Consider the following 27,059-nt stretch of genomic DNA (forward strand, 5'->3'; position numbering starts at 1 on the left):
GCACGGACAAATTGGACCAAAAGGTCTGTTTCCGTGCTGTACATCTCTATGACTCTTAAATATAGAGCGGTACATTAGGCATAACTAAAAGTAATTACAAGGCTAAATAATGGATGGTGGTATGATGCAACTAAAACTACTGAAAGTGAAAGCACAGGAAAAATGAGCAAATTCAGGAGCTTGGAACAGAAAAAAATGCCAGTATTAAGAATGCAGACTGTCCTGTTAGAGGTATTTTCTGATTTGGCTGTGACATCTCAACCAGGTTTCAAATATGGAGCTTGCTTGTTTCATTTAATCCTGCTGTTGATTTTAAGTCTGTGATCCCCTACTCATTTTCTGAAAATTATCTATAAAATTGTATTTTGATTCAATTTTTAAAAAACTGGTCTGTTTTCTTGGGAAAAAAAAAATTCCTTCTTGTCCCCACAGTCAGAGCAGAAATGGAAGCAGTTGGCAGAGCTTGCGATCAGTAAGTGCCAGTTTACCCTTGCTCAGGAGTGTTTACACCATGCACAAGATTATGGTGGACTATTGCTGCTGGCTACTGCCTCTGGCAATGCTCCAATGGTTAACAAATTAGCAGAAGTTGTCGAAAAAGATGGCAAGAACAATGTTGCATTTGTGACTTACTTCATGCAAGGAAAGTAAGTACTACATCTTTAAACTTTACTTTTAACCTCTTTGAACAGACATCCTAAGTTTCAATCACTTGGTGTTGATTGCTAACTATAATTCACTTTTATAACAACTAATGCATTGTATATTTTAGAATTTTATTTTCAGATTTTCAGATTATGATAGTGATTTCGATACAGTTTGGAGAGCCTGGGTACACTCACTTATGGAAATTGTCTCTTTAAATACACCCTGTGGAAGATTTTAAAATATCGCAATTACATTATCCCAAACTTTTTATAGCCAAGGAAAGTAGACCAGGTTTATCTAACCTGTCTCTTCAGTTTTACCTTTTAAGCTCTTGTTGAATGAATCACCATTTCCGTCCAGATTTGGTATATTGTTCCTATATTTTTTTCCTGCTATTTGGTGCCTAAATTGAATTGTTATGTAGAATATACAACATAGAGACCATTTTCCCTGATATTTAACCATTGAGGTACACAACCAAACCATCCCCTAAACAAAATCCACCCACCAATATTGTAATATTGACCAGAGTTGTGAATTCAAAAAGCAGTTTTGGCTATTCTATTAAACTTGCAATTATTTTATTTTTAAAAATGATTTCATGCAGGCTTGACAATTGTTTGGAATTGCTGATAAAAACAGGACGTCTTCCAGAAGCTGCCTTTTTTTCCAGAACCTACTTGCCAAGTCAGGTCTCTAGGTATGAGTGTGCAGTTTCAATTTCATCATAGCACAGTGCAATCTTGCATGTTTACATACACAAATACATGACCATAGTAATTTGCATTCTCATGCTAACTGTTCCTTCTAGGGTTGTGAAACTCTGGAGAGAGAATCTTGCCAAAATAAACCAAAAAGCTGCAGAATCTCTTGCTGACCCCACAGAGTACGAAAACCTATTCCCAGGCCTAAAAGAAGCTTTTGTAGCTGAGCAGTATCTGAAAGAAACCACCAAAACTGAAGAGAGACCTGCCAGGGAGTACCCTCTTGTCACTGTAAGTCATAGCATCCTTCTTATATAAATGTTGAGAATTTGGATAAAAAGGAATTTGCCAGTGGTAATCTTGTTCCTGCTTCTCTTGCTCACTAGCCAAATGAAGAAAGGAATGTTATTGAAGAATCAAAAGACTTTACACCATCTCATCATGGAGCATCAGTTAAGGTAGTTGGTAATTACAAAATACATACATACTTTCAGAAATGTTTTTAAAAAGTGTTGGAAAAGTTCAGATCTGGCAGTGTCAAAGTTAACTGAATTGAGTCCAATTTATTCAGTGCTAGAGAGTTGTATGGAATTCAACTGTCTGCAGATACCTGCCAGACCTGCTGGGTTTTCCCAACACTTCCTATTTTTATTTCAGATCTCCAGCATCCTTGATAAATTGCTTTTATTCCTTAATTTTTGAATTGGAAAGTTAATGTTGAAATCAAAACCTCCACCACTATTGGACACTAATTGTAAAGATGGTGCATCATTTATCTAATGAAAATATTTCAAACTGAAGTTGGATACAGTTCATAAATCAAGAACTTGCATGTCTCGGTTGAGCTGCTTGATCTTGTAGCCTACCACTGGAGGACTTGAGGAATTGACAAATCCACGAAAGGGCTCTGCTGGCAGCATCTTAGCCCTGTAGTATTATAAATACAAACAAAGATTTTTTTGAAAGTGACTGATCCCCAGACCAGCATAATACAAGAAACATCTTTTGTCTTTTTTCTGGATACATATATCCAAATCAATGTTATTGAAAAAGGAAACAATTGGTGGGCGGCACGGTGGCACAGTGGTTAGCACTGCTGCCTCACAGCGCCAGAGACCCGGGTTCAATTCCCGCCTCAGGCGACTGACTGTGTGGAGTTTGCACGTTCTCCCCGTGTCTGCGTGGGTTTCCTCCGGGTGCTCCGGTTTCCTCCCACAGTCCAAAGATGTGCAGGGTCAGGTGAATTGGCCATACTAAATTGCCCGTAGTGTTAGATAAGGGGTAAATGTAGGGGTATGGGTGGGTTTCGCTTCGGCGGGTCGGTGTTGGACTTGTTGGGCCGAAGGGCCTGTTTCCACACTGTAATCTAATCTAATCTAATCTAATATATAATTATATAATGACTTATATAATTAGAAGATTTCAACATTTCTAAATTAATTCAGTGAAAGTGACTGATCCCCAGACCAGCATAATACAAGAAACATCTTTTGTCTTTTTTCTGGATACATATATAATTATATAATGACTTATATAATTAGAAGATTTCAACATTTCTAAATTAATTCAGTGTTTTGTCATTATAGAGTTCTGAAGATGAACAGGAAGCAGTGGCAAATGTGTCTACACCAGTTGCGTCAGTGATAGCAGATGCAAAAGCTGTATTAGAATCAGACCCTGCTTATGTGGCGACTAAAGCTGGCTCAGGAGGAATAGACATTGAAACTAAACAGGTATTCCAACTTGAGCAAGATACGAAAACTGATGTAAGCAAATCCGTGTATGTAAAGATCAATATAGACTAATGTTGTAAAGACAAACTCCATTGATTGGGCAGTCCTTGCTGAGCTAGGACCATTGGTAAGATGAAAATGGAGTATCTGCCAAATCAATGTTATTGAAAAAGGAAACAATTGATATTCCTGAGATAAAAGGAAAGAATATTATAAAGCAAAGCCAAATTGTTGATTGATTAGGTAGCTTGGGCCAAGATTATGCACCTTGAATTTTTCAGAACAGTTAAACAGAATACCGCACCATAAACTACTAAATAATTTAGTCCCCTAATGGATGAGGAGGCATGTTTTTGGTTGGATAAATAATTGATTGCATTCTTGTAGATGCAAATTAGATATTAAAAGTAATGGAAAATATGTACTCACGGAGCCCCCAAAATTGACATTCTTCACCATACGTAAGAGTGGTGGATATAGACTATCTGTCTCTTATAAGATTTTTGTCAGTGTGCAGAACTTGATGAAATGAGATGTAAATTCCATTGTAGTAGGTCTAACTTTAATGAGAAATTGACTTATATCAGGCAGATATCATTTATTACACATCAATGTAACATTACGTAGATGGATAGACAAGTTCAATTTTGTCATAACATTGCACAGATATGAAGGTCTGTATCCAATACCATGAGATTGCTGCCAGGATGATTGAATATATAGCGTGAACTATCATATTGTCTTTATACAAGGCCTTGGTTAGGCTTTATTGATGAATGTTGTGTCAGGTTTTGGTGTGCCCACATGCTGGGTTAAGTAGCAAGTCTGAAGAAGTTTCAGAAGTAGACCGTAAGATTGAGATCTAGTTTTGAAGGCCTTTAGAAACCACAGATGGCTTAAGAGATTTGGGTTTTGTTTTACTTTGGAATAGTGTAACCTTTCAGGATGTTTATATGAAATGTTTAAACAATGAAAGCATTATGTGGTGTGGTTAGGCCAAATTTAGTCGGGCAGGTAAATTTCAGGTGACCGTGAATACAAGTTTCAGGGGCATAGAATTACATTAGATTTCAGGAGACATTGAATCTATTTAACAAATGAAACATTCCACACAGCAGGATAAATGCCTGAATGTACCTTCCAAACTTATTCTTGGAACCTGATTTTCGTTGGGGTAATAAGAGCCATTTGAATTAAACTGGCATGTTCTTGCTTCCAGAAGACTCTGTGGATGCTTTTATTACCTCCAGCACTGACCCTTGCTTCACCCTACCACATTTTATCCTCCATATACTTGAAGTTATCCTGTTTTAAGTAGCACCAAGTTCTGTCTTCTATCACCCATACTTTTGTTGACATACATAATCTCCATAAGCAAGATCTTTACTTTAAGTCTCATCCTTGTTTTCAAATCCTCCATGGCCTTACCTCTCTCCATCTCTAAAAGTTTCAATCTAATTATGACACCCTATGCCAACTGAAGAATGGACTTAGGAGAGCTAGAAGGGGGCATGAAAAAGCTTTAGCAGATAGGATTAAACCCTAAGGCATTCTACACTTCCATAAGGAACAAGAGGATGGCCGGAGTGAGGGTAGGGCCGATCAGGGATAGTGGAAGGAACTTGTGCCTGGAGTGGGAGGAGGCCCTTAATGAATACTTTGCTTCAGTATTCACTACTGAGAGGGACTGTGATGTTTGTGAGGACAGCGTGAAACAGGCTGATATGCTCGAACAGATTGATTGTTAAGGTAGAGGATGTGCTGAAAATTCTGAAAAGCATAAGGATTGGTAAGTCCTCTGGGCCAGATGGGATACCCAAGGTTACTACAGGAAGTGAGGGAAGAGATTGCAGCACTTTTGGCAATGATCTTTGCGTCCTTACTGTCCACTGGAATAGTGCCAGATGATTGGAGTGTGGCAAATGTTATTCCCTTATTCAAAAAAGCAATAGGAATAATCCTGGGAATTACAGACCAATTAGTCTTACATCTGTATGGCAAATTATGGAGGGGATTCTGAGAGACAGGATTTATGATTACTTGGAAAACCATAGTTTGATTAGGGATAGTCAGCATGACTTTGAAAGGGGCAGGCGGGTGCTGCATTTTGGGAAAGCAAATCTCAGCAGGACTTATACACTTAATGGTAAGGTCCGAGGGAGTGTTGCTGAACAACAAAACCTTGGAGTGCAGGTTCATAGTTCCTTGAAAGTGGAGTCGCAGGTAGATAGGGTAGTGAAGAAGGCATTTGGTATGCTTTCCTTTATTGATCAGAGTATTGAGTACAGGAGTTGGGAGGTCATGTTGTGGCTGGACAGGACATTGGTTAGGCCACTGTTGGAATATTGCGTGCATTGACTCATTTCAATGTTTCTGCAGACTTGCATTCTGCGTCTTAACAATGGGACCAAAGGGGCAACTTTTTCACGCAGAGGGTGGTGCGTGTATGGAATGAGCTGCCAGAGGAAGTGATGGAGGCTGGTACAATTGCAACTTTTAAGAGGTGTTTGGATGGGTATATGAATAGGAAGGGTTTGGAGGAATATGGGCCAGGAGCTGGCAGGTGGGACTAGATTGGGTTGGAATATCTGGTCGGCATTGACGGGTTGGACCGAAGGGTTTGTTTCCATACTGTACATCTCTATGACTCTATGTCTCACAAGCCTTATTGAATTCTTTGATTTGGAGATGCCGGTGTTGGACTGGGGTGTACAAAGTTAAAAATCACACAACACCTGGTTATAGTCCAACAGGTTTAATTGGAAGCACACTAGCATTCGGAGCGACGCTCCTCCTTCAGATGATTGTCAATTACCTGATGAAGGAGCGGCACTCCGAAAGCTAGTGTGCTTCCAATTAAACCTGTTGGACTACAACCAGTTGTTGTGTGATTTTTAACTGAATTCTTTGAGGATGTGACAAAAGAGTTGATGAAGGTAGAACAGTGGATATGGTATACACGGTATTTAGTAAGGCATTTGATAAGGTACCCCATGGTAAGTCCATTCAGAAATTAAGGACACATGGGATACTGGGCAGTTTAATTGTTTGGATATAGAATTGGCTGGCCTGTAGAAGACAGAGGATGGTAATTAATGGAAAATATTCAGCCTGGAGCTCGATGACCAGTCGTGTTCCACAGGGATCTGTTCTGGGACCTCTGCTGTTTGTAATTTCTTGGATGAGGAAGTGAAAGGGTGGGTTAGTAAGTTAGCCATGACATGAAGATTTGTGGAGTGGTGGATAGTGTGGACGGTTGTTGTAAGTTGCAATGAGACATTGACAGGATGTAGAGCTGGGCTGATGGGGTTCAACCTGGAAAAGTGTGAAGTGAATCCCTTTGGAAGGTTGAATTTGAATTTGAATTTGAATGCAGAATACAGGGTTCAAGGTAGGATTCTTGAGTGGAAGAAAAGAGGGATCTTAGGGACCATGTCCATAGACCCCTCAAAGTTGCCACCCAATTTGATTGGGTTGTTCAGGCGGCACATGGTGTGTTGGCTTTCATTAGCAAGGGGTTGAGTTTGAGCAACAAGGTTATGCTCCAGCTCTGGAGCCCTGGTTAGACCATACTTAAAATATTGTGGTCAGTTCTGATAAGGTTCCCACGGTAGGCTCATTCAGCAAGCAAAAAAGCGTGGGATACAGGGAAATTTGGCTGTCTGGATTCAGAATTGGCTGGCCCATTGAAGACAGAGGGTGAAATTAGATGAAAAATATTCAGCCTGGAGCTCGGTGACCAGTGGTGTTCCACAGAGATCTGTTCTGAGACCTCTGCTCTTTGTAATTTTTATAAATGACCTGGATGAGGAAGTGGAAGGGTGGGTTAGTCAGTTTGCCAATGACACGAAAGTTGGTCGAGTTGTGGATAGCCTCATTGTTGGAAGGATGTGGAAGCTTTGGAGAGGTGGTTTACCTGGATACTGCCTGGACTGGAGAGCGTATCTTATGAAGAAAGGTTGAAGGAGCTCGGGTTTTTTTCATTGGAGCAAAGAAGGATGAGAGGTGTACAAGATGATCAGAGGCATAGCTAGATGGTTGTTGGGGTCGAGAGTGTTGTGCTGGAAAAGCACAGCAGGTCAGCCAACATCCAAAGAGCGGGAGAATCAAGCTGATTCCTGATGAAGGGCTTATGCCTGAAATGTCGATTCCCCAGCTCCTCGGATGCTGCCTGACCTGCTGTGCTTTTCCAGCACCACACTCTCTACTCTGATCTCCAACATCTGCAATCCTCACTTTAGGGGAGATGTCAGGGGTAGGTTCTTTACACAATGTGTGGTGGGTGCATGGAATGCACTGCCAGCGGTGGTGGTAGAGCCAGAGAAATTAAGGACATTTTAAGCGATTCATTTAAGCGACAGGCACATGGATGATAGTAAAATGAAGGGTATGTTGGTTAGTTTGATCTTAAGAGTAAGATAAAAGGTTGGCACCACATCAAGGGTCAAAGGGCCTGTACTGTGCAGTACTGTTGTATGCTCCAAACCTGATTGAAATGCTCTACCGTTGGTGATCACACTATCTTGGAGCTAAGCTCTGGTATTGCCTCTCTGCATGGTCTATTTCACCTCTCTCTTTTAAGACATGCTTGAAACACTGATGTAAAGTGACTAGGTAACATTTTGTTTTATAATATTCCTAATGATATTTTATTACATTAAAGCTGATAAACTATAATTGTCTCTTGTGTGCAGGAGCTATATTATGATAACAACATGTGTACTTTACTTTTATATATTTGTAAAACGTAATGCAGTAAAATATTTTGGGAAAACAAAATGTAAGGTACAATTTAGTAATGGCCCTGCTGGCAGTTATCTGCAAAAGGGAAGCTTGAGAGCAAAGAATCACGGAAGAAATGTTTTAGATACTAGAGAGCTGATCAGATCAGTGTCTCAAGTCTTGCCCCATTCACTTTTGAAATGCGGTTAATAGTATAGTGAAGGCGGCGTTTGGTATGCTTTCCTTTATTGGTCAGAGTGTTGAGTACAGGAGTTGGGAGGTTATGCTGCGGATATACAGGACATTGGTTAGGCCACTGTTGGAATATTGCATGCAGTTCTCATATCCTTCCTGTCGGAAAGATATTGTGAAACTTGAAAGGGTTCAGAAAAGATTTACAAAGATGTTACCAGGATTTGAGCTACAGGGAAGAGGTTGAATAGGCTGGGGCTGTTTTCCTGGAGTGTCAGAGGCTGAGGGGTGACCTTATAGAGGTTTATAAAATCATGAGGGGCATGGATAGGATAAATAAAGTCTTCTCCCTGGGGTGGGGAGCCCAGAACTAAAAAGCATAGATTTAGGTTGAGGGGGGAAAAGATATAAAAGAGACCTAAGGGGCAACTTTTTCAAGCAGAGGGTGTATGTGTTTCGAATGAGCTGCCAGAGGAATGGTGAAGGCTGGTACAATTGCAACATTTAAAAGACATTTAGATGGGTATATGAATAGGAAGGGTTTGGAGGGATATGGGGCGGGTGCTGGCAAGTGGGACTGGATTGGGTTGGGATATTAGATTACATTACAGTATCGAAACAGGCCCTTCGGCCCAACAAGTCCACACCGACGCGCAACCTACCCATACCCCTACATTTACCCCTTACCTAACACTACGGGCAATTTAGCATGGCCAATTCACCTGACCTGCACATCTTTGGACTGTGGGAGGAAACCGGAGCACCCGGAGGAAACCCACGCAGACACGGGGAGAACGTGCAAACTCCACACAGTCAGTCGCCTGAGGCGGGAATTGAACCCGGGTCTCAGGCGCTGTGAGGCAGCAGTGCTAACCACTGTGCCCACCGTGCTGCCCACTATCTGGTCAGCATGGATGAGTTTGACCGAAAGGTCTGTTTTCATGCTGCACATCTTTGACTGTAAATGTGAAGCATCTTTGATTTGCTATGCATTGCTGGAAGTGGAAAATATGTCTTTTTTTTCCCTTGTTTCTAGTCTCTGACTGATCTTGATGATGATTTGGATAACTTGGAGTTGGAAGACATAGACACTTCAGACGTTAACTTGGATGAAGAATTCCTGGATGATTAAATTGAAAACCAAGTATATTTAAACGTGACCAAATTTCTATTAAATGAATATTCAACATTTGCTTTTAGAAAGATGTTGCAATTTATTATAAGTTTGGACAGAGATTCTGAAATGATACAGCTGATTGCCACTGTCTTGCTGCCCATTCTGAAATGCATTTTGCACCACACTACAAAAGGTGGCGCTGTTGTCATGCCAGCAGATCAGAGTGCATGGCTGCATTGAGACACCTGTAAAGTACGTCGTGGAGTTAGTGCTTCATAACTGCATAGAAGTTTGTATTGTTGTGTTGTATTGACTCTAAATAAAACTGATTACATTTTTCATGGGACTCTGGTACATGTGGCTCGCCCACTTTAATGGAACACTAATCCCAAAAGTTGATTGTAGACATTGAAATTCCCTGATTTTTCATGCACACGATGGATATTGCATTTGAACTTGGAATGCAAGTTATGAATATGTTAATTTTAGCATTAAAACCAAATTGCACCTCTAAGTGAAGATTAATTTTATATTGAGAATACCTTCAAAGTAGTGACATGTAAAACATTTAATATTTTATTACAAATGTAGTGAAAAATAAAATTGGACAGTTAAATAATTGCTAAAAACAGTTCCTTTTTTAAAAAAAAACTACCAGTGTTTGAGGACAATTGTTTGCTTTTAGTGATTTTATTGCAATGTGAACAGTAGGACATGTATACTACTGACCAAAAGCACTGAGAATGGTTGGTGTGAAACCTAGTTTTCTTGGGTGACTTTAGTCTTAACCACTCCCATTCCATCTATAAACCATGTGGGAAATAGCACACTCACTTAATTCAATATATAATTGTTCAAAACAAACATTTTAAAATCATCAGTTAGTGATTATTTCAAGATGGAGGCAATCCACGAATAGAGTGTACTACTGAATAATTTTAATTTTCAGTGTGTTATATTGTTAAAAATGAAATCAGAGCATATGCCAATTCCTTCACAGTACCTAATGCTTATTTCCTGGATGATTATAATTTATTTATGCCACTCATTAAAATGCCAAATCACAATATAGGATTAGATTGTTCTATCTCTAGAAAAATCCATTTAGCCAGTGTGTTAAACTTTTTAACAATTGGGTTTCAAAAATATTGTATATTTGTGGAGAGATTAACTAGGTTGGGCTTCATTATTATTTGATTATGGGTGAGATCACAATGACAGTGTTGAAGATTACACTGTCCATGGAACCATTCCCCAGTGCTAAACATTCTCCTTATACAAGTCCAATAATGATATAATGTCTGGCCCCACCTGCTCACATTTGAGATTTTTTTTTAAAAAGAGTATTAGAATGGACACAACACGTCTCAGTAAACACTTTCTTTTCCAAAAAACAAGTGGAATAGAAATGATAAAAGTTCAATTGCTCCAAGTTCAGAACTCTTGAATTGGATGGACTGATTAATTTTTTTCTCCATTCCGACATGGATCTTGATTAGCAGAGCTGTTGAGTGTGTCCAGGTAAACTTGCAAAGCTAATTCAATGTAGCCTCCTTTTTGGGAATCTGTATGAGAAAATATCTAGAGAAAAAGACATTTCGAAGTTTAGCTTGAATTTACTTGACAGGGATTCATCTTGCTTCAGTTATCTGATAAGTGTAAGATGAAACAAGTCTTTGCATAAAAAGTCTGCTTTAATTGCAAATATGGAAAAGAAAAATATCCAGAAATGGTGTTTAACTTAAGGACTACATTTTTTATCTACTGACCAAACTTCCAGTGTATTGCTTTTTAGTTTGGGTTCTGCCAGGTCATTTAGGTCCTGACCTCGAGGCAGCCTTGGTTCAAACATGGACAGCCCATAAAGGCCATATTCAACTGCGTGTGGCATCAAATAGCCCTAGTAAAACTGATATGGGGGCAAACTCTCCAGTGGGTGGAGTCACACTTAGCATAAAGGAAGACAGTTGTGGTTGTTGGAGGTTGGACATCTCTGCAGGAGTTCCCCAGGGTACTGTTCTCGGCCTAAGCATCTTCAGCTGTTTCTTCAATAACCTTGTCTCCATCAAAAGGGCAGAAGTGGGGAAGTTTGACCAGCTTCCCCGAATCTTGTAAATGTCGAGCAGCATTCGCGATTCCTCCAATACTGAGGCAGTCCAACTTCAAATGCAACAAGATCTGGACACTATCCAGGATTGGGCTGACAAGTGGCAAATAACATTCATGCCACACATGCCAGTAAGACGATCTAACCACTGCCCCTTGTCATTCAATGGTGTTACCATCACAGAATTCCCCCACTATCAACTCCTTGAGGTTATCATTGACCAGAAACTCAGCTGGATTTGTTATGTAAACGCTGGTTACAAGAGCTCGTGAGAGGCTAGGAATACTGTGGCAAATAACTCACCACTGACTCTACAAAGCCTGTCTGTCCATCCATCTAGAAGACACAAGTCAGGCATGTGATGGAATACTCCCCACTTGCCTGGATGGGTGCAGCTCCAGCAACAATAAAGAAACTTGACACCATCCAGGTCAGAGCAGCCTGATTGATTGGCACCACATTCACAAGCATCGACTCCCACCACCACTCAGTCACAGCAGTTTGTACTATCTGCAAGATGCACTGCAATTCCTCAGACAGCACTCCAATTCCACGACCCTTATCATCGAGAAGCACAAGGGCAAAGATCAAAGATGGCTGTGGAAGTAGGGCACTTCAGCCAAAGCTCATCTGCTTCACCTGTTCTTTTTCTTTCTTTGATTCCCCTTTGTTCGCTTGTCTCTTGGCCTCTGGCTTGACTCAAAGCCTCCAGGGACTCCCGACCTCAGCACAGACACGACAAGGATAGGCCTGACTTGGCAGTCTCTATGCCTGTAATGGCCTCAGTGCAGTCTTTTGATACCATAACAATCTCCCAGCCTCACGATCCTCAAGGTAGAGTCCAACATGGACTGGGGTTTAAGTGCTAGCATGGTCTGAGTGGATGACCTGCTGTTCTAAACTTTTATTTCTCTATTTTCTAAGGCCTTGTAAATGGAGAAGCTGTACCTTTGTACTGAAGATGGTGCTGTAAGCAACAATGTATAAACCTTTCACTGTGCTCAGTTGAGTGCACGTAACTACAAAACTAATTCAATTCAATACATGGGAACACCACCTGGAAGTTCCCCACCAAGCCACTCACCATCTTCATTTGGAAATATATCACTGTTCCTTCACCGTAACTGGATCAAATTCCTGAAATTCCCTCCCTAATGGCACTGTGAATCTACCTACAGTACCATCTTCAAGGGCAACTAGGAATGAGCAATAAATGCTGACCAGCCAGTGATGTCCACGTCCCACAATTGAATTAAAAAAAGTAAATTGTAACTGCAATTATACTTTCAAAACTCTAAATTGAAATTAGTGCTATACTTTGTGTTTACTTTTAAAAAAATACTAAGTAAAAGATGAAGGAACAGCGCTCTGAAAGCTAGTGCTTCCAAATAAACCTGTGGGACTGTAACCTGGTGTTGTGTGATATTTAACATAAAAAGGATTTATATGATGGTTTTCCTATTTTCCTTGCCTATTTGGACCCCCCCCCAGAAATAACCTGTCTACTTTGCAGAAACTGGGCATATCCTGAATTGGATCAGCTGCCAGATTTGCACAAGACACAAAAATAGGTGGGAAGGCAGGTTGCAAGAGGGATATTGACAAGTGAGTGACAAAAATTGGCAAATGGAGTATAATGTGAGAAAACGTGAAATTGTTCATTTTGCCAGGGAGAACTAAAGTACAGAGTGATTTAAATGCAGCAAAACCGCAGAAAGCTCGCGCACAGATTCAGCAGGTAATCAGAATGGTTAATGAAATAAAGTACCTTATTTTAAGCGGTTGGAGTGTAGGAGTAGAGAAGCTTTACTGCAACTGTACAATGTGCTGGTGAGACTACATCTGGAATACTGAGAGCAGTTTTGGTTCCCTTGTTTCAGGAAAGATATCATTTTATTAGAGGAATTAAGAAGTTCACTGGGTTGATCACTGATATAGAGGGATTGTTTTATGAGCAAAGATTAAATAGGTTAGGTCTCTCAGTGGAGTTTAGAATAATGTGAGGTAATCTCATTGAAATATATAGGATTCTTAAGGCCCTTGATAGCCAAATGCTGAGAGGATGGTTTCCCCTCATGGGAGAGTCTAGGACCAAAGAAAACGAAGGAGAGTCAATTTCAGGCTGAGATGAGGAGGAATTTCTTCTCCCACAGATGGTTAAGAGTCTTTGGAACTCCTTGCTACAGAGAGCTGTAGGGACAGAGTCCTTGTGTATATTTAAGGCTGAGATGAATAAATCTTGATCAGTAGGTTATAATCCAACAGGTTTAATCGGAAGTACTAGCTTTCGGAGGCTCCGAAAGCTAGTACTTCCGATTCAACCTGTTGGATTATAACCTACTGATCAAGATTTATTCATCTCAGCCTTAAATATACACAAGGAGGCTCCGAAAGCTAGTGCTTCCAATTAAATCTGTTGGACTATAATCTAGTGTTGTGTGATTTGTAACTTTGTACACCCCAGTCCAACACCGGCATCTCCAAATCTTGATCAGTAGGGGAATCAAAAACTATGGACAAAATGCACAAAGGTTGACGTGATGAATGTCGGTTCAGCTATGATCCTACTGAATGGCAAAGCAGGTTTGAGGGGCCAAACAGCCGACTTCTGTTCCTATTTCTTCTTGTTCTGTATCATTCTCAAGTAATTTCTGACCTTGTGGAAGTTTAATTCCAATCTTTTAGATGCAAATTAAAATCTCCTTTCTATAATCTAATAATGTATCTTAAAACCAGTCCAAATGCACTACCTCCTGCATCGCTTTACGTTTTACAGATCTTTATGTTCATGAATTCAATTTTTTAAAAAATGTACCAATCTCTTGATCACGAGGAAGGAGAGGTTATTAATTCCACTCATCAGATTTAAAGAGTGCATGTCACTCAAGTGCCAACATTTTACAATTAGCAGCAGCACATATTTGAAAACTACATATGCATTCTTAAAGGAAAAAAATGTGAACTACACCTTAATCAGGTCAAGACCTTTGGCTTGCTGTTGGTTTGCCTCCTTTGACGATTGACAGTCTGGGTGTAGCATGTGATATAAATGAAGTACGCTTATAGCATCCTCTAATCTGCAAAAAGAGTTAAAATGCTAACTAAGGTAACTAAGTCAAAACACCTAATACACTCAATAACAAAATTATATAGGAGGAGAAAGTGAGGTCTGCAGATGCTGGAGATCAGAGCTGGAAATGTGTTGCTGGAAAAGCGCAGCAGGTCAGGCAGCATCCAGGCAACAGGAGAATCGACATTTCGGGCATAAGCCCTTCTTCAGGAAAGAAGTGCTTATGCCCGAAACGTCGATTCTCCTGTTCCCTGGATGCTGCCTGACCTGCTGCGCTTTTCCAGCAACACATTTCCAACAAAATTATATAACAAATTTGGAAGAATAGCAGTTATAGCTCAAATATGTTATTAGAAATTAATTGGTTTCCCGTCCTTTATCCCTCTCTCCCTTGTCCCTGAAGAACAAGTGATGTTAAAACATTTTAATGTGTCTGATTTTGTGGTGAATAATTGTGAGGTTATCCCCATGCATTGTCATTATGTCATTGTAAAGAGACCGCAGCTTCCCATATTTGTTCATGCTCTTCAAAAACTGGCAAACAGTTTGCCCTGTTCCACAAGTGTATTGTCAAGAAATAAGGCATTAAATCAGAACGCGAAGATCAGGTACATAGCCGTTAAACTCACCAAAAAAAAGTTCAGGTTTATTCATTTTAGTTTAAATGACTTTTTAATGCTGTAATTAAGTTTTAGTTACTGTCAAACAACCTCTCCATATTTGTAAGTTTTTTTTTAAAACCTTAGCGTCATCATTTGGCTTTTTGCCACTCTTTTCCTTCACTCATTATTTTGAACTCTATACATAAAATTATATTGAGTTAAATATTCTAACTTGCATTTCCTGGCTTAGGTTCCTTCTGCCCTTCAAAAAGGATGCTTCAACTGGCTGAAGACATGCTGATGCTGAAGCTGTTCACTTAGGAGCCAGACAACAGGAAAAGACAGGCAAACAAACTATTTCTACTGAAATAGGGCCAGACTGTTCAGGAGGGACGTGAGGAAGCATTTCTACACACAAAGGATAGCAGAGGTTTGTAACTCTCTTCCACAATTGGCAGTGCATGCATTATCAGTTGTTAATTTTAGATCTGAGATAGATAAGTTTTGCTAAGTAAAGGTATTAAGGGAGATGGGCCAAAGGCAAGTATATGGAGTGAGGCCACAGATCTGCTACGATCTCATGGAACAGACTCAAGGAGCTGAATATCCTGTTCCTATTCTCATATTATTCCCTACGTTATAGAAGTCAGAGTTTATACAGCACAGAAAGAGGCCTTTTGGCCCATTGTGTCCATGCCAGTCATCAAATGTCTATCTATTTTAATCCCATTATTCCAGCTCTTGGTCCATAGCCTTGTAGTGTTCATGTAAATAGTTATTAAACATCTTGAGAGTTCCCACCTCTATGACTTTTTTAGGCAATGAGATCTGCTGTGCATAAGTTTGGCAGCCACTTGTGACTTGAAAACGTCCTTCGTGAGCCGGAAATTGGGAAGAATCTGTGGGTGGTAATTAGTCTATTAAATGGTGGTGCTGTTAGTTCATTGTGGAGCTCACGTTCTAGCCCAGTTTATTTGTGGGTCAGTTTGCTGAGTTGGCTGGATGATTGGTTTGCAATGTAGAATGATGCCAATGTGGGTTCAGTTACCAGAGGGAACTGGCTGAGTATCACTCCCTCTTGAGCTTTCTACTCATCTGAAGCTGGTGACCCCCAGGTTAAACTACCACCAGTGTCCTCCCTCTCTCTGTGATTAGAAAGAGCAGTTCTATAGCCCAGGAGGACTATGGCAACTTTTAGTATTAACGGTCCCTTCAACAAAGACTATGGCCTAACCTTTATGTATATTCCTCCCACTAGATGGTGCTATTGTTTTAAAGTCACTGTAACCATAAGCCACTGCACTCTGTTACAAGTGATAATTCATGATCAAAAAATACCATATATGTTGTTGCACTTTAGTTTCACTAGCCCACATGGGTGTATTTTGGCTTTAGATTTTGATGAAGGCAAGATATCTGTTCCCTGTCCTCATTCCGTATGTGGAGTTTGGATGTGGATGACATTGAAACATCCTGTTAACACGACCAAATAAAGTACGTGTTGAGTGTCAGAGCTAGAAACAGACTTTTACATTCTTTCCCAGGAACATTATGATGTCACAGAAATCACGATTGAGGGTTGGAACATTAACTGAAATGCATAAATTCAATTGCCTCATACATTGCATTAACTTTGATTTAATCACATATCATCCATTTGTTAAAAGTTAATTGAAATTTGCCAAACCTACCATTTGCTTAAAGTTTTATCCATCTCCATTCATAATAGTTGAGTGCAAAATTTAAATACATCAACTCCATGTAACAATAACACACAATCAATTAGTAAGTCTCTGCAAAGGGTGGTATGCATTATTGTGCCCACACGTTGTATAATTTAAGGAGAAAGTGATAGAATCACAGATGACTGGGCTGCCAGGTTTCAAATTTTCTGCCAAAATTTCCAAGAGGTTTTGTGGGAATCAAGGTCTCTTTGTCATGAGAACTAGTCATTCACACCATTAGACAAAATGTTAGAAGTTCTGAGATGGGAGGCAAAGATGGTGGGAAATGCTAAAAGTTGAGTTAATTAACTTTCAACCAATGATTACGATTCATTATGTTACTAAATTTAGGCATGGTATGAGTGGACTGAATTGATTCATTTCAACTAGTGTATCTATCTCCATATATTCATCATCATCCTAGTATTTGTAATGTTCTGGGTTCAATACTTAAAACCCTGTTCCCCAATATGATACATAAGGGAGATCTGGATTTTTCTCTTTGTGGGCTATATGATGCATACCATGGAGATAAACTTTACATGTGGCACACATTTCAAGCTGTCTACACTGAATTTCTCTGCAGAATTCATCTATTAATAAATTACTGAAAGCACCCAAAACAGCCTTATTCAAATCCTCCAGTTTAGAATATTCAAACAGGGCAATCCTCCAGAAAAAACATTTCAGTAAGCTTGACTTTGTGCATTTGATCATTGTCAGGGCTTGTAGTATGTGTTTGGTTCTAACACTGCAGTTTGAATACTTGCTCTGAACGGTGGGAAGGTAAAGCTAAGTTTTACAAAATAAAGCTCCACAAAGGTAATTTCAAGCATTCTATGTAAATCTGATGATAGAAATTTTAACTCCTTCAGTTTGTACTTACAGGTCTCTTTGAATCATGTCGATAAGTAAACCATCAATTCTCCTCCTGTTGACCAGGTACCACACCAATCCACCAAAATGTCTTGTTGAACGCAAAAGATCGTACTTGCCATTTTTATCAATGTCTTCATATGTTTGGTGGTGGACCTGATAAAGAGAGCCTTGTGTTCATACAGCACTATTCACAACCATCAGGTATCTTAAAGTACTTTGCAGCCAATAGAGTATTTCTTGATGTGATAGAGGGTTTGAAAGTTGAGTTGTTTCCAAAACAATTAAGAAACTAATGTTTATAAACAAATTGGCTAAAACATTTGCAGAGCTACAAAAGTTTTTAGCTAAAATTTATACACTATCCGGGTAATAAAATAATTGCAACTCAGAGAAAGTGAGGACCGCAGATGCTGGAGATCAGAATCGAAAAGTGTGTTGCTGGAAAAGCACAACCAGTCAGGCAGCATCCAAGGAACAGGAGAATCGATGTTTCGGGCATAAGCCCTTCATCAGGAATGCAGCAGTTGAATCGATGTTTTGGACATAAGCTGTTCATTAGGATGAAGAGCTTATGCCCGAAACGTTGATTATCCTGCTGCTTGGAAGCGGCCTGATCTGCTGTGCTTTTCCAGCACCAATCTTTTTAACTATAAAATAACTGCAGTTGAGTAGATGATCAGCTCAGAAGTGATCAACCTGAGGGGGCTACACAAACACACACACACCCTCCCTCACGGAGAGCAGATAACCTCTTTTTCCCTCATGTGACTTTGAGATAACAGTAATCAAATGTGACTCAACCGCATTGAGTTAAGCACTAGGCTGGGGTATAAAATACAGCTGTAGGACATCGAGCTGAGACTTTTATAAGTTACATACTAATTTCAAGAGGCACACATTTCTTGTGAAGCTACAATGCATTTAACAAACTGTAGCAATTTTGATTTGCATTGATATTGTATAGTCAGAGCTCATTTCATCAAACAACTCTAGTCTGATCTGAAGAGTACTCACCCGAATGTAATCGGCAGAATTTGGCTCAAATTGGATAAGGCAGAGATCAAGAATATCTTCATAACGATCCTGAGCAAACACAACCTGAAGTGGGCAACATGGATCAAATCAAACTACAACACAACAACGCAGTCAAATCAAATAGAAAGAAATCCATCTGGAATGCACACACAGCAGATTGCAAATTTAAATCATGAAATTGAAGGAGGTTGAATGATGTGATTGCAAGATGATATCTTTCCAGATTCTGTTAGACCTGTGTGTTTTTAGTTGCACAATTATCCTTATGAATAGTTCAACATGTGCAATTTACAAGCAAGTTACAATTTTAACACCTCCCCCCCCACCCCCCAACAGATTAATCTGCAAAATCAGCAGGCTAGATTTGTGTTTGGACAGGTAGAAGAGAGTGCAGAACATGTACTTCAGCCAACAGTACTTCAGAAAGTTTCAGTTTTAGCCTCATTCTACTAATTTTAGGAATCTCCCTACCCATTTTAACTTAATTTACAAAGGACGTTGACAAAGACATATCCTGAAAATCTAAAGGGATATCGATGTACAGTGAGGGAAGAAATGCGTGCTCTTCAAGAAGGCTGTAAATATATTCAGTGATCATTACAGCCTTCTTAAAGGCTGTATTCAGCTCACACTTTGAAAGGGATATTTCAGAATACACAATAGATACATTTCAAAGGGCAGATCAGTAAACTACAAGATCAATTAGTTTAACATCTAGAAGCTATTATTGAAGTCATTCTAGCGTGGGTACTTATATAAGTTCAAAGGTAATCAGGCAGGGTTGTCAGTTTTGTGAAAGGGAAATCATAATTAATTAATTGGAGTTCTTTGAGGAAGAAAGATGCATTTTGGATAAAGGGGAATAAAGAATCTATTCAGAAGGCATTTAAAGGAAGTGTCACATCCAAGATTACTGCGGAGAATAAAAACTCAGGGAACAGCGGTACAATAGTGGCAAGGTTAGAACATTGGCTGACTAACAGGAAGCAAAGAGTAGGCATAATGGGTCTTTTTCAGGTTGATATCAACAAGTGATGTGCCATACGGATCAGTGCCAGGACTTTAAATGTTGGTAACTTATAAATGAGATAGGTGCAAAGATAGAATGTATGGTTGCCAAATTTATTGACAAGACAAAGATAGGGAAGTAGCTATGAAGAGGACATAAGGAGGCTGCAAAAGGAACTAGGTTTACGGAGTGGGCAAAGATCTGGTAAATGGAGCATAATGTAGCAGAATGTGCAATTGTCCATTCTGGCAGGAAGAATGAAAAAGTGCATTATCTAATTGACAAGAGATTGCACAGCTCTGATATGCAAATGGATGTCCCATTACACGATTCCCAAAAATCAATATGGAGGTACAGCAAGTCATTAACAAATCAAATAGAATGGTATAGGCAATAACTCAGGAAGTCCAACTGGAAAGGAGCATCCTTTACTGTTGAACACTAAAATTGAGCAACTGTTTGTGGCACACATAGGCTAGTCCCAGCCTGGAACAGACAGTTCAGCAGATGAATTCCTGGGTCTATACCTATATTCCTAATCAACTTGTTCAGGGATGTCAGTACACGCATCTGGAGTAGGAGAGACTTCAACTTGAAGAGAGATTTATCATGCACAACGTAACGCCCTTCCTACCACCAAATCACCATGACTTTTTAAAAAAACTGTTAAACACCAGCAGTAAATCACCCATGAAGCCAATCAGAAATTCACATGCTTAGCTCATTAGGCAATGCAAACTATCAAGTGTGAAGATGATGGGGGGGGGGCAGGAACACAGGTGAAAATCAAGCACTCCATAGTGCCCACCACGTACTCCCACTCCAGTATTAAATTTTCAATGCTACATTTATGAATTGAATTTAAATTCCACCATGGTAGGATTTGTACTCCTGTCCCAGGGTATTAGCTGGACCTCTGAATTACTAATCCAGTGACATTATCACTATGTCATTATCTCCAGTGTATTTGCTTTATTTTTATTCCTAACCAGAAGTGACAGCACTCACAACTAAGTGATTTTCTCAAGATTGTGAATTTGAGATTACAGTAAGATCAGCCATGATCATATTAAATGGCAGAACAGTATCAAGAGGCCAAATGACTCACTCCTCCTTACTTGTATGTTCATGCTGATGCCCAGCATTTTGGCCAGAGAATGTGTGTAGCAGTATCACAACCATTAAAACTGTGTTGCCTGCAGAGAAACCTTATTCTTTCTTTCAACCAAGCATCGAGGTAGCAATAATTTGCCAAAGGCACGGGACATAGCTTTCATTTCTGTACTACAGTTCACTTTCAGATAACAAGAGTGATACTAGGCAGTTGATATTGACTTTAAAAAGGTCTTTTTACTCTGCCAAACTCGGAAAGAGTTTGAGTGCAGCTTCTCTTTGATCATGTTAACAATAAGCCATCTGCTTTTCATAACATAAATATTGGTGCCATAGCTTCTCCAGAGCACTCAGGAAAATTCACAGAATAATTACTGGAAAATATTCATATATCTAAAAGCTGCAAGTTAGTTTTGAGTCTAAATGCTACACACAGCAAAAAAACCTAGCATCTTTGAAATATAACCAGTCACAGCACATGGTAGATGTTTGCAGCATCTTCAGCTTGCCTGGTTTAGTGGATATTTGTGAAGGAGGTAGATTTAGAACTGGCTTAGCTTAAGGTCTTTTCTGGGGATTGAGAGGGCAAGAGAGGCATGATAACGTGAGGAACAAAGACACGTGGAAATCAGGTGCTCAAGACAAGAGAAATACGTCATAATTGCAAACAATATTTAATGAAAAGACACATTTAAGATATTTTGAGGAAAAAGCTTTATCCCTTTAAATTGGGAATTGATAAGGTTTATTTTTAATGCTTGGCTTTCATGGGTGAAAGTGCCATCAAGTTGATTCTCCCCAGCAACAAAGAAATGTGTCCAACACTTACGCGTTTGTAACACACAATACCATACGGTTAGAGCATAAAACCCAGAGGGACTTAGCTTCAGTACTGTGGAAGTCTAGCTGCCCTCATTTGCCATACATGCACCCCTAAATTTTGTGTGAAATTGAAAATCAATCCTAAAATTTGTATCTGATTTTTTTTTGAAGGAAAGGCTGTTTTAAAATCTACTCTTTCCTTTTCCTTGAGATTTTATGCCATCTTTGTGGATGGGCACAGGATTTAGCAGGTCTTTGACACCCTTTCGGATAAGTACTGAGCAAGTTCCCTCCTAATATGGAAGCTGTGAATCTGTTTACTTTTCTATTAGGGACAGCATAGGTGAGACAGTTAATCTGCCACACAGTTCACTTGAGAGCCACATCCTAAAGGGGTTTTGGAGCTCAGAGATAAATAATTCTTCAAAATAAAAGCTTGGTGCTACATACTTAAACCAGAAATATGAAAGATCCATATCAAGGAGGAAGCATTAAAAAAATTGAAGAGACAGATTGTTCTATTATAATCCTTCAGCACTGACCTTAACCATCAATCTTTATAAATAATGTCTCGAAACACAACAATAGATTTTAAGTGCTTCGACTTCTCAGGAGCTTGGCATGATTGAAACAAAATCCATTTATAATCCATTTCTGGAGCACAATATGAAGAATCTGTTTGTTATAATCTATATTTCAAGTTTTTCATTTTTTTCCAATGTAAGGTAAAACTTGTATAAGCAATATTCAATTATTTTGAGAATGGAGGTTTTCAGTTTGTAAATAATGCTGTGCTGTGGAAATTAGTGCAAAATTATTAAAAGATTGAATGTCCGCACCCAAACGGCAGTCAGTTTAACTGATCGAATTATTGTTCTAATTATATTTACCATCATAAAGTTCTGTTATTTGAAAAGTAAAGGGAACACTACATATCATTTTCATTTTACATCAGTAAATAAAATGAGAAAAAGTTAGGTATAAGAATGAATAGAATAGATGAGTTGTAACTATTACAATCCACTTATTGTCCACTTCCTTCACAAGTCTTGCTGACACTCCGGTATCTTTGCAGTAAAGATACTGGTCTCACTCACTGCTACAGCTGTTGATGTTCCTCTGTGATATACTCAAAGTACCAGCATTGAAGAACATGTATATTCACACACGGAGAGGAGAGCTTTGAACAATTGTTTTCCTCATTTATCCTGAAAAATTCAGGCCTGTTTTCAAATGAGTTCAGTAGCTAAGGTGATCAAAAGGATAACTATCGTATTGTTCAGGAGATCCTATTCCATTTTCTGATCTTGAGGTCAGACATTTGGCTATCAGATAATCCTTGTTTAGAAGTGATGACACGCAGGCATTGTTAATCAGACCATATTTCCATGTAATTTACCAGTCTCTGTATAATCAGTGAGAACAAAGCAAACAGGCCAGTCACAGTCAGAGGAAAAAACTGTGGCCAGAAACTTTTTGGATGCCCCGCCACATAATTGGAAATGGCCAAAAATGATACCACATCCAAAGGCTGGGCATAGCTGCTGTGTCTAATCATCATTATCTTCCTCAAACGTCTCCAGAATATTCTGATTTGAAAAGGCAATGTACCTTTATATGACAGATGGGTTGAAAATAGATTTATTTTACCACCATTTTACTTTTTCAGAGCTTAGAACTGATCCAAATTCAGAGTGAATTTAATCAGTAATCATGAAGTTCCCATTCTGCAACCAATGCCCACATTCACAGGATTACACTGAAGCCTGAACTCAGAGCAACACTGCAAGAGACCACACCAAAAGCTATTTTGATCACAGATAGCCAAATCATTCAGCACTGGAACTGAGAACTCCTGATGGCTCAGAGTAATAAAACATAACGAATGAATGTAAAAATTAACTCTGGCATTGATTCCCATTTGCAATACCCTGAGAAGATGGCAGCAGGACCTTTTGAATTGCAGCTGTAGGTCCAGTAGTTTATTAGGCTGCTTCAGAAACTGTTTAGTATTACATCCAAACTACATCTGGTAAGTATAGCAGCTTTCCTTCCTTGAAGAATACCAGTGAACAGTTGGACAATCTGACAAATATGCTGGTCACTTTCACAAAGTACAAATTTATTTTTGTAACTTACACATTTTTCAACTGAATTCAGATTCTCAAACTGCCATTCTTGAATTTGAATTCAAAGGGAAATGGCTTACTGCTCAGATAATTACTGATTACTATTTCAGCCACCTCACCACTATATTACTGTACCTATACTTGTTACTTAGAGAAGTGAACAGGTTACATTTAAGTATTTAATAAGCAAACCATATTTTAATAGAATTTGCTTTCCTCCAATCCATAACCATTTTTGCCTACCGAGTTTTCCCTTTTCCATAGCAAATGTAAAACGCCAGCTGTTGTGGTCACTATCACTACATCCTGCCCAATGGCACCTCCAACTCCTGTTCTTCATTCTTCAGGAATTATACCCAGCAGTATACCATCCCTTGTAGGACCATCTACATGTTTATATAAAAACTTCTCTTGGATACATTTCAAGAAATTTGTCCCGTTTATACTATGATTATCCAATTAATGGTAGGGAGGTTGAAATCCCCTAATATAATCACCCTAGTATTAATAATTACACACCTTAGTGAGTTGTTGCACATATCTGCTCCTCTAATCCTGCTGTTTGGGTACCTATAACACAAGCCCAGTATTGTGACTGACCTCTTCTTAGTCCTGAACTCTATCCACAATGCCTCATTTGATGCCGCTTCCAAGATATTGTCCCTCCTTACTATAGTAACTGACTTAATTAACAATGCTGCACCACCTCCTCTTTTATACTCTCCACTGTCTTGCCTGAAGATCCTATAGCCCTGAATGTTTAGTTACCAGTCTTGTTCCTCCCTCAATCACATCTCTGTGATGGCAACAACATGGTAATTCCACGTGTCAATCCACAATCTTAACTCCTAGCATTAAAGTAGAGGCCATCCAGTCATGCCTTGTACCCTTGAGATTCAACATGTCTGAACTCTATCTGTATAGGTTCCTTTTCTAAGATATGTTGTGTCAATATTGAACTAATGCACCGTGTCCCATTTCCTGGCTGAACTAGTTTAAACTCCTCTCAGCAGCACTGGTAAACCCTCCCTCAAGGATGCTGGTCCCATTATGGTTCAGCACAGACTGTCCTGCTTGTAGAAGTCCCACCTTCCTCAGAAACAGTTCCAGTAGATCTCTGAATCTAAAACCCTCCCTCTTGCACCAACTCTTGACCCACACATTAAGCTGCTCTAATCTCCTATTTCTGTACTTGTTAGCACATGGTATTGGGAGTAATCCAAAGATTGTAACCTTTAGATCCTGTCATCTAGTCTACTGCCTAGCTCCCTGAGTTCTTGATGCAAGGCCTCTTTCCTCATTCTACCATATTCATTGCTAAAGTCACCGTAGTCCTACCAAACCACTGGCTGCCCTCTCAGTAGAGTGGGTGATGGTTTCATCTGAGGGTCACTATGCATCAGGTGAGGGGAAAAGAGGTTCAGAAGGAGAGTCCTAATGGCAACCTCAGAGTGCAGGAATTGAACCCTTGCTGCTGGCATTACTCTGCATTGTAAACCAGCCATCAGCCAACTAAGCTAAGCAAACGCCATGTATGAGACAACTTCTGACTTATCAACCTCCCACTGCCCTGCAGTCACGATAGACATCCCTGACCTTGGCATCAGGGAGCAAACACATCATCCTGGAGTCATGTCTGTAGAAATACCCATTTAACTAACGAATCCCCTGTCACTGTCACTCCAGTTTTCTTCTTCCTCCCCTTCTAATACAGTCAGGCCAATTGTGGTGCCAGATACTTAGAACTGTCTGCAGTCCATTGAGGAACCAACACCCTCATCAGCATCCAAAATGGAAAACCCAGGACCCAAGGGTACTCCTGCACAACCTGCCTCACACTGTTTGACTGCTTGGTGGTCACATATTCCCTTCTTTCCTCCGGTCTCTCTTGGTGCAGTGTGCTCTTCTCTATAAACCCTCTCTATCCATGTAACACTCCGCCTCGTGGACTTGTCACATTGTCTCTCTCCAGCTGCTGCTCGAATCCAGAGCTCACATTTCTGTAGTCGGCAGCACCACCTGCACACGTGGTCACTAAGAGGCAACTATTTTCACACACACAGTGGTGCATGTATGGAATGAACTGCCAGAGGAAGTGGTATGTGAAGGTACAGTTACAACAACAAAAGACATTTGGATAGGTGCGTGAATAAGAAAGATTTAGAGGGATATGGGCCAAATGCAGGCAAGTGGGACTAGTTCAATTTGGCAACCTGGTCAGCTTGGTCATTCATGCCGGTCGAAAGGGTCTGTTTCCATACTGTATGCCTCTATGATTGATTTAAATTTAAAACGTAGTCTTGCTAGCTAAGTTAGTTAATCTAAAAATATATGTCCCTTCCTGTTCTTTTCTTATTCTCTGACTGTTACTAATCGCTGGTGCTTTACAGTTAATCTTCACCTAATCCCTCAGTAATTTTACAAAGGAAAGTTGGTAATAAAATCAAGGAACTGATCTGTAAAAGGCCACCAGGTAAATTCCCTGGTTTTTATGACCCAAACATTTACAATCTATTCAAAATATGTCATTGTGATTTGCTTAATATTTCTGATGGCAATGGTGGAGCAAACACAGGCTGAAGTGGTCTGTAAGCAAACCCTCAATTTATTTATTTATTCAGTCCACATATTCAGCATAACTTCAACCAAAGAAAATAAAAACTTACTTCTGAGCCCCAGTTGCTAAAGAGATAGAATATAACAGCTCTTTGAGTTGAAATAAAGAAAATAAGATCTTACCACAAGTTTTTCATTCTTGAAAATGGGTGGTGGAACTATCCTTCGAACATCACGTGGGAAGTAGACTTGTACCATCCTATCCCGCTCTTCCCAGGTTGCTTTCCGCAACACCCCATTTGGCTCTCTAACCACAATAAATCGTTCCTTGGAAAAAGAACAAGTGGAAAACTTATTTCGAAATGAGCTCACAGTAAATAAACACTGGAGAAAATTTAACCAGGGTGTGCAAGTGTAATTTGGACTCAACTTAAATCATATATTGTGTCTTGCAAACACCTTGGAAATTCCTCATGCATGGCACCATGATATCTAGACAAACAAATATGAGTTGTATTTTGAAACAGAATGAAAACCATTCAATTGCCAACATCCAAGGTTAGACTGGATAGGTAGATAATGGAATATGAAAATATGTAATGTTGATTTGAATAGAACTATTGATTACTTAGAGAGTAAAGGATGATGCAGACATGGGCCAAATGGCTTCTTAACTTCTATGTAATAATATGTACCAGACCTCACATAGGCTCCCCTATTTTAATACACCGTGGGCGGCACGGTGGCACAGTGGTTAGCACTGCTGCCTCACAGCGCCAGAGACCCGGGTTCAATTCCCGCCTCAGGCGACTGACTGTGTGGAGTTTGCACGTTCTCCCCGTGTCTGCGTGGGTTTCCTCCGGATGCTCCGGTTTCCTCCCACAGTCCAAAGATGTG

At 39.7% G+C, this 27,059-nt stretch overlaps 2 protein-coding genes across 2 annotated transcripts in view; one reads left to right on the top strand and one right to left on the bottom strand.

The window, feature by feature from the left end:
- copb2 (COPI coat complex subunit beta 2) overlaps positions 1-9,455 on the top strand; it is a 30,964-nt gene extending 21,509 nt beyond the window's left edge. Inside the window, exons 17-22 of the mRNA XM_043702023.1 lie at positions 433-647; positions 1,256-1,348; positions 1,460-1,643; positions 1,739-1,810; positions 2,939-3,085; positions 9,036-9,455. Of these exons, the coding sequence (XP_043557958.1) occupies positions 433-647; positions 1,256-1,348; positions 1,460-1,643; positions 1,739-1,810; positions 2,939-3,085; positions 9,036-9,131 (807 nt within the window). The 3' untranslated portion in view covers positions 9,132-9,455. The remainder of the gene's footprint in view (positions 1-432; positions 648-1,255; positions 1,349-1,459; positions 1,644-1,738; positions 1,811-2,938; positions 3,086-9,035) is intronic.
- A 332-nt stretch (positions 9,456-9,787) lies between these two features.
- mrps22 (mitochondrial ribosomal protein S22) overlaps positions 9,788-27,059 on the bottom strand; it is a 28,130-nt gene continuing 10,858 nt past the window's right edge. Inside the window, exons 4-8 of the mRNA XM_043702024.1 lie at positions 26,346-26,489; positions 18,513-18,596; positions 17,506-17,651; positions 14,192-14,300; positions 9,788-10,697 (exon numbers count right to left, since the gene is read on the bottom strand). Of these exons, the coding sequence (XP_043557959.1) occupies positions 10,578-10,697; positions 14,192-14,300; positions 17,506-17,651; positions 18,513-18,596; positions 26,346-26,489 (603 nt within the window). The 3' untranslated portion in view covers positions 9,788-10,577. The remainder of the gene's footprint in view (positions 10,698-14,191; positions 14,301-17,505; positions 17,652-18,512; positions 18,597-26,345; positions 26,490-27,059) is intronic.

The sequence above is a fragment of the Chiloscyllium plagiosum genome, chromosome 13 (genome assembly GCF_004010195.1).
Source record: "Chiloscyllium plagiosum isolate BGI_BamShark_2017 chromosome 13, ASM401019v2, whole genome shotgun sequence".
Lineage (NCBI taxonomy): Eukaryota > Metazoa > Chordata > Chondrichthyes > Orectolobiformes > Hemiscylliidae > Chiloscyllium > Chiloscyllium plagiosum.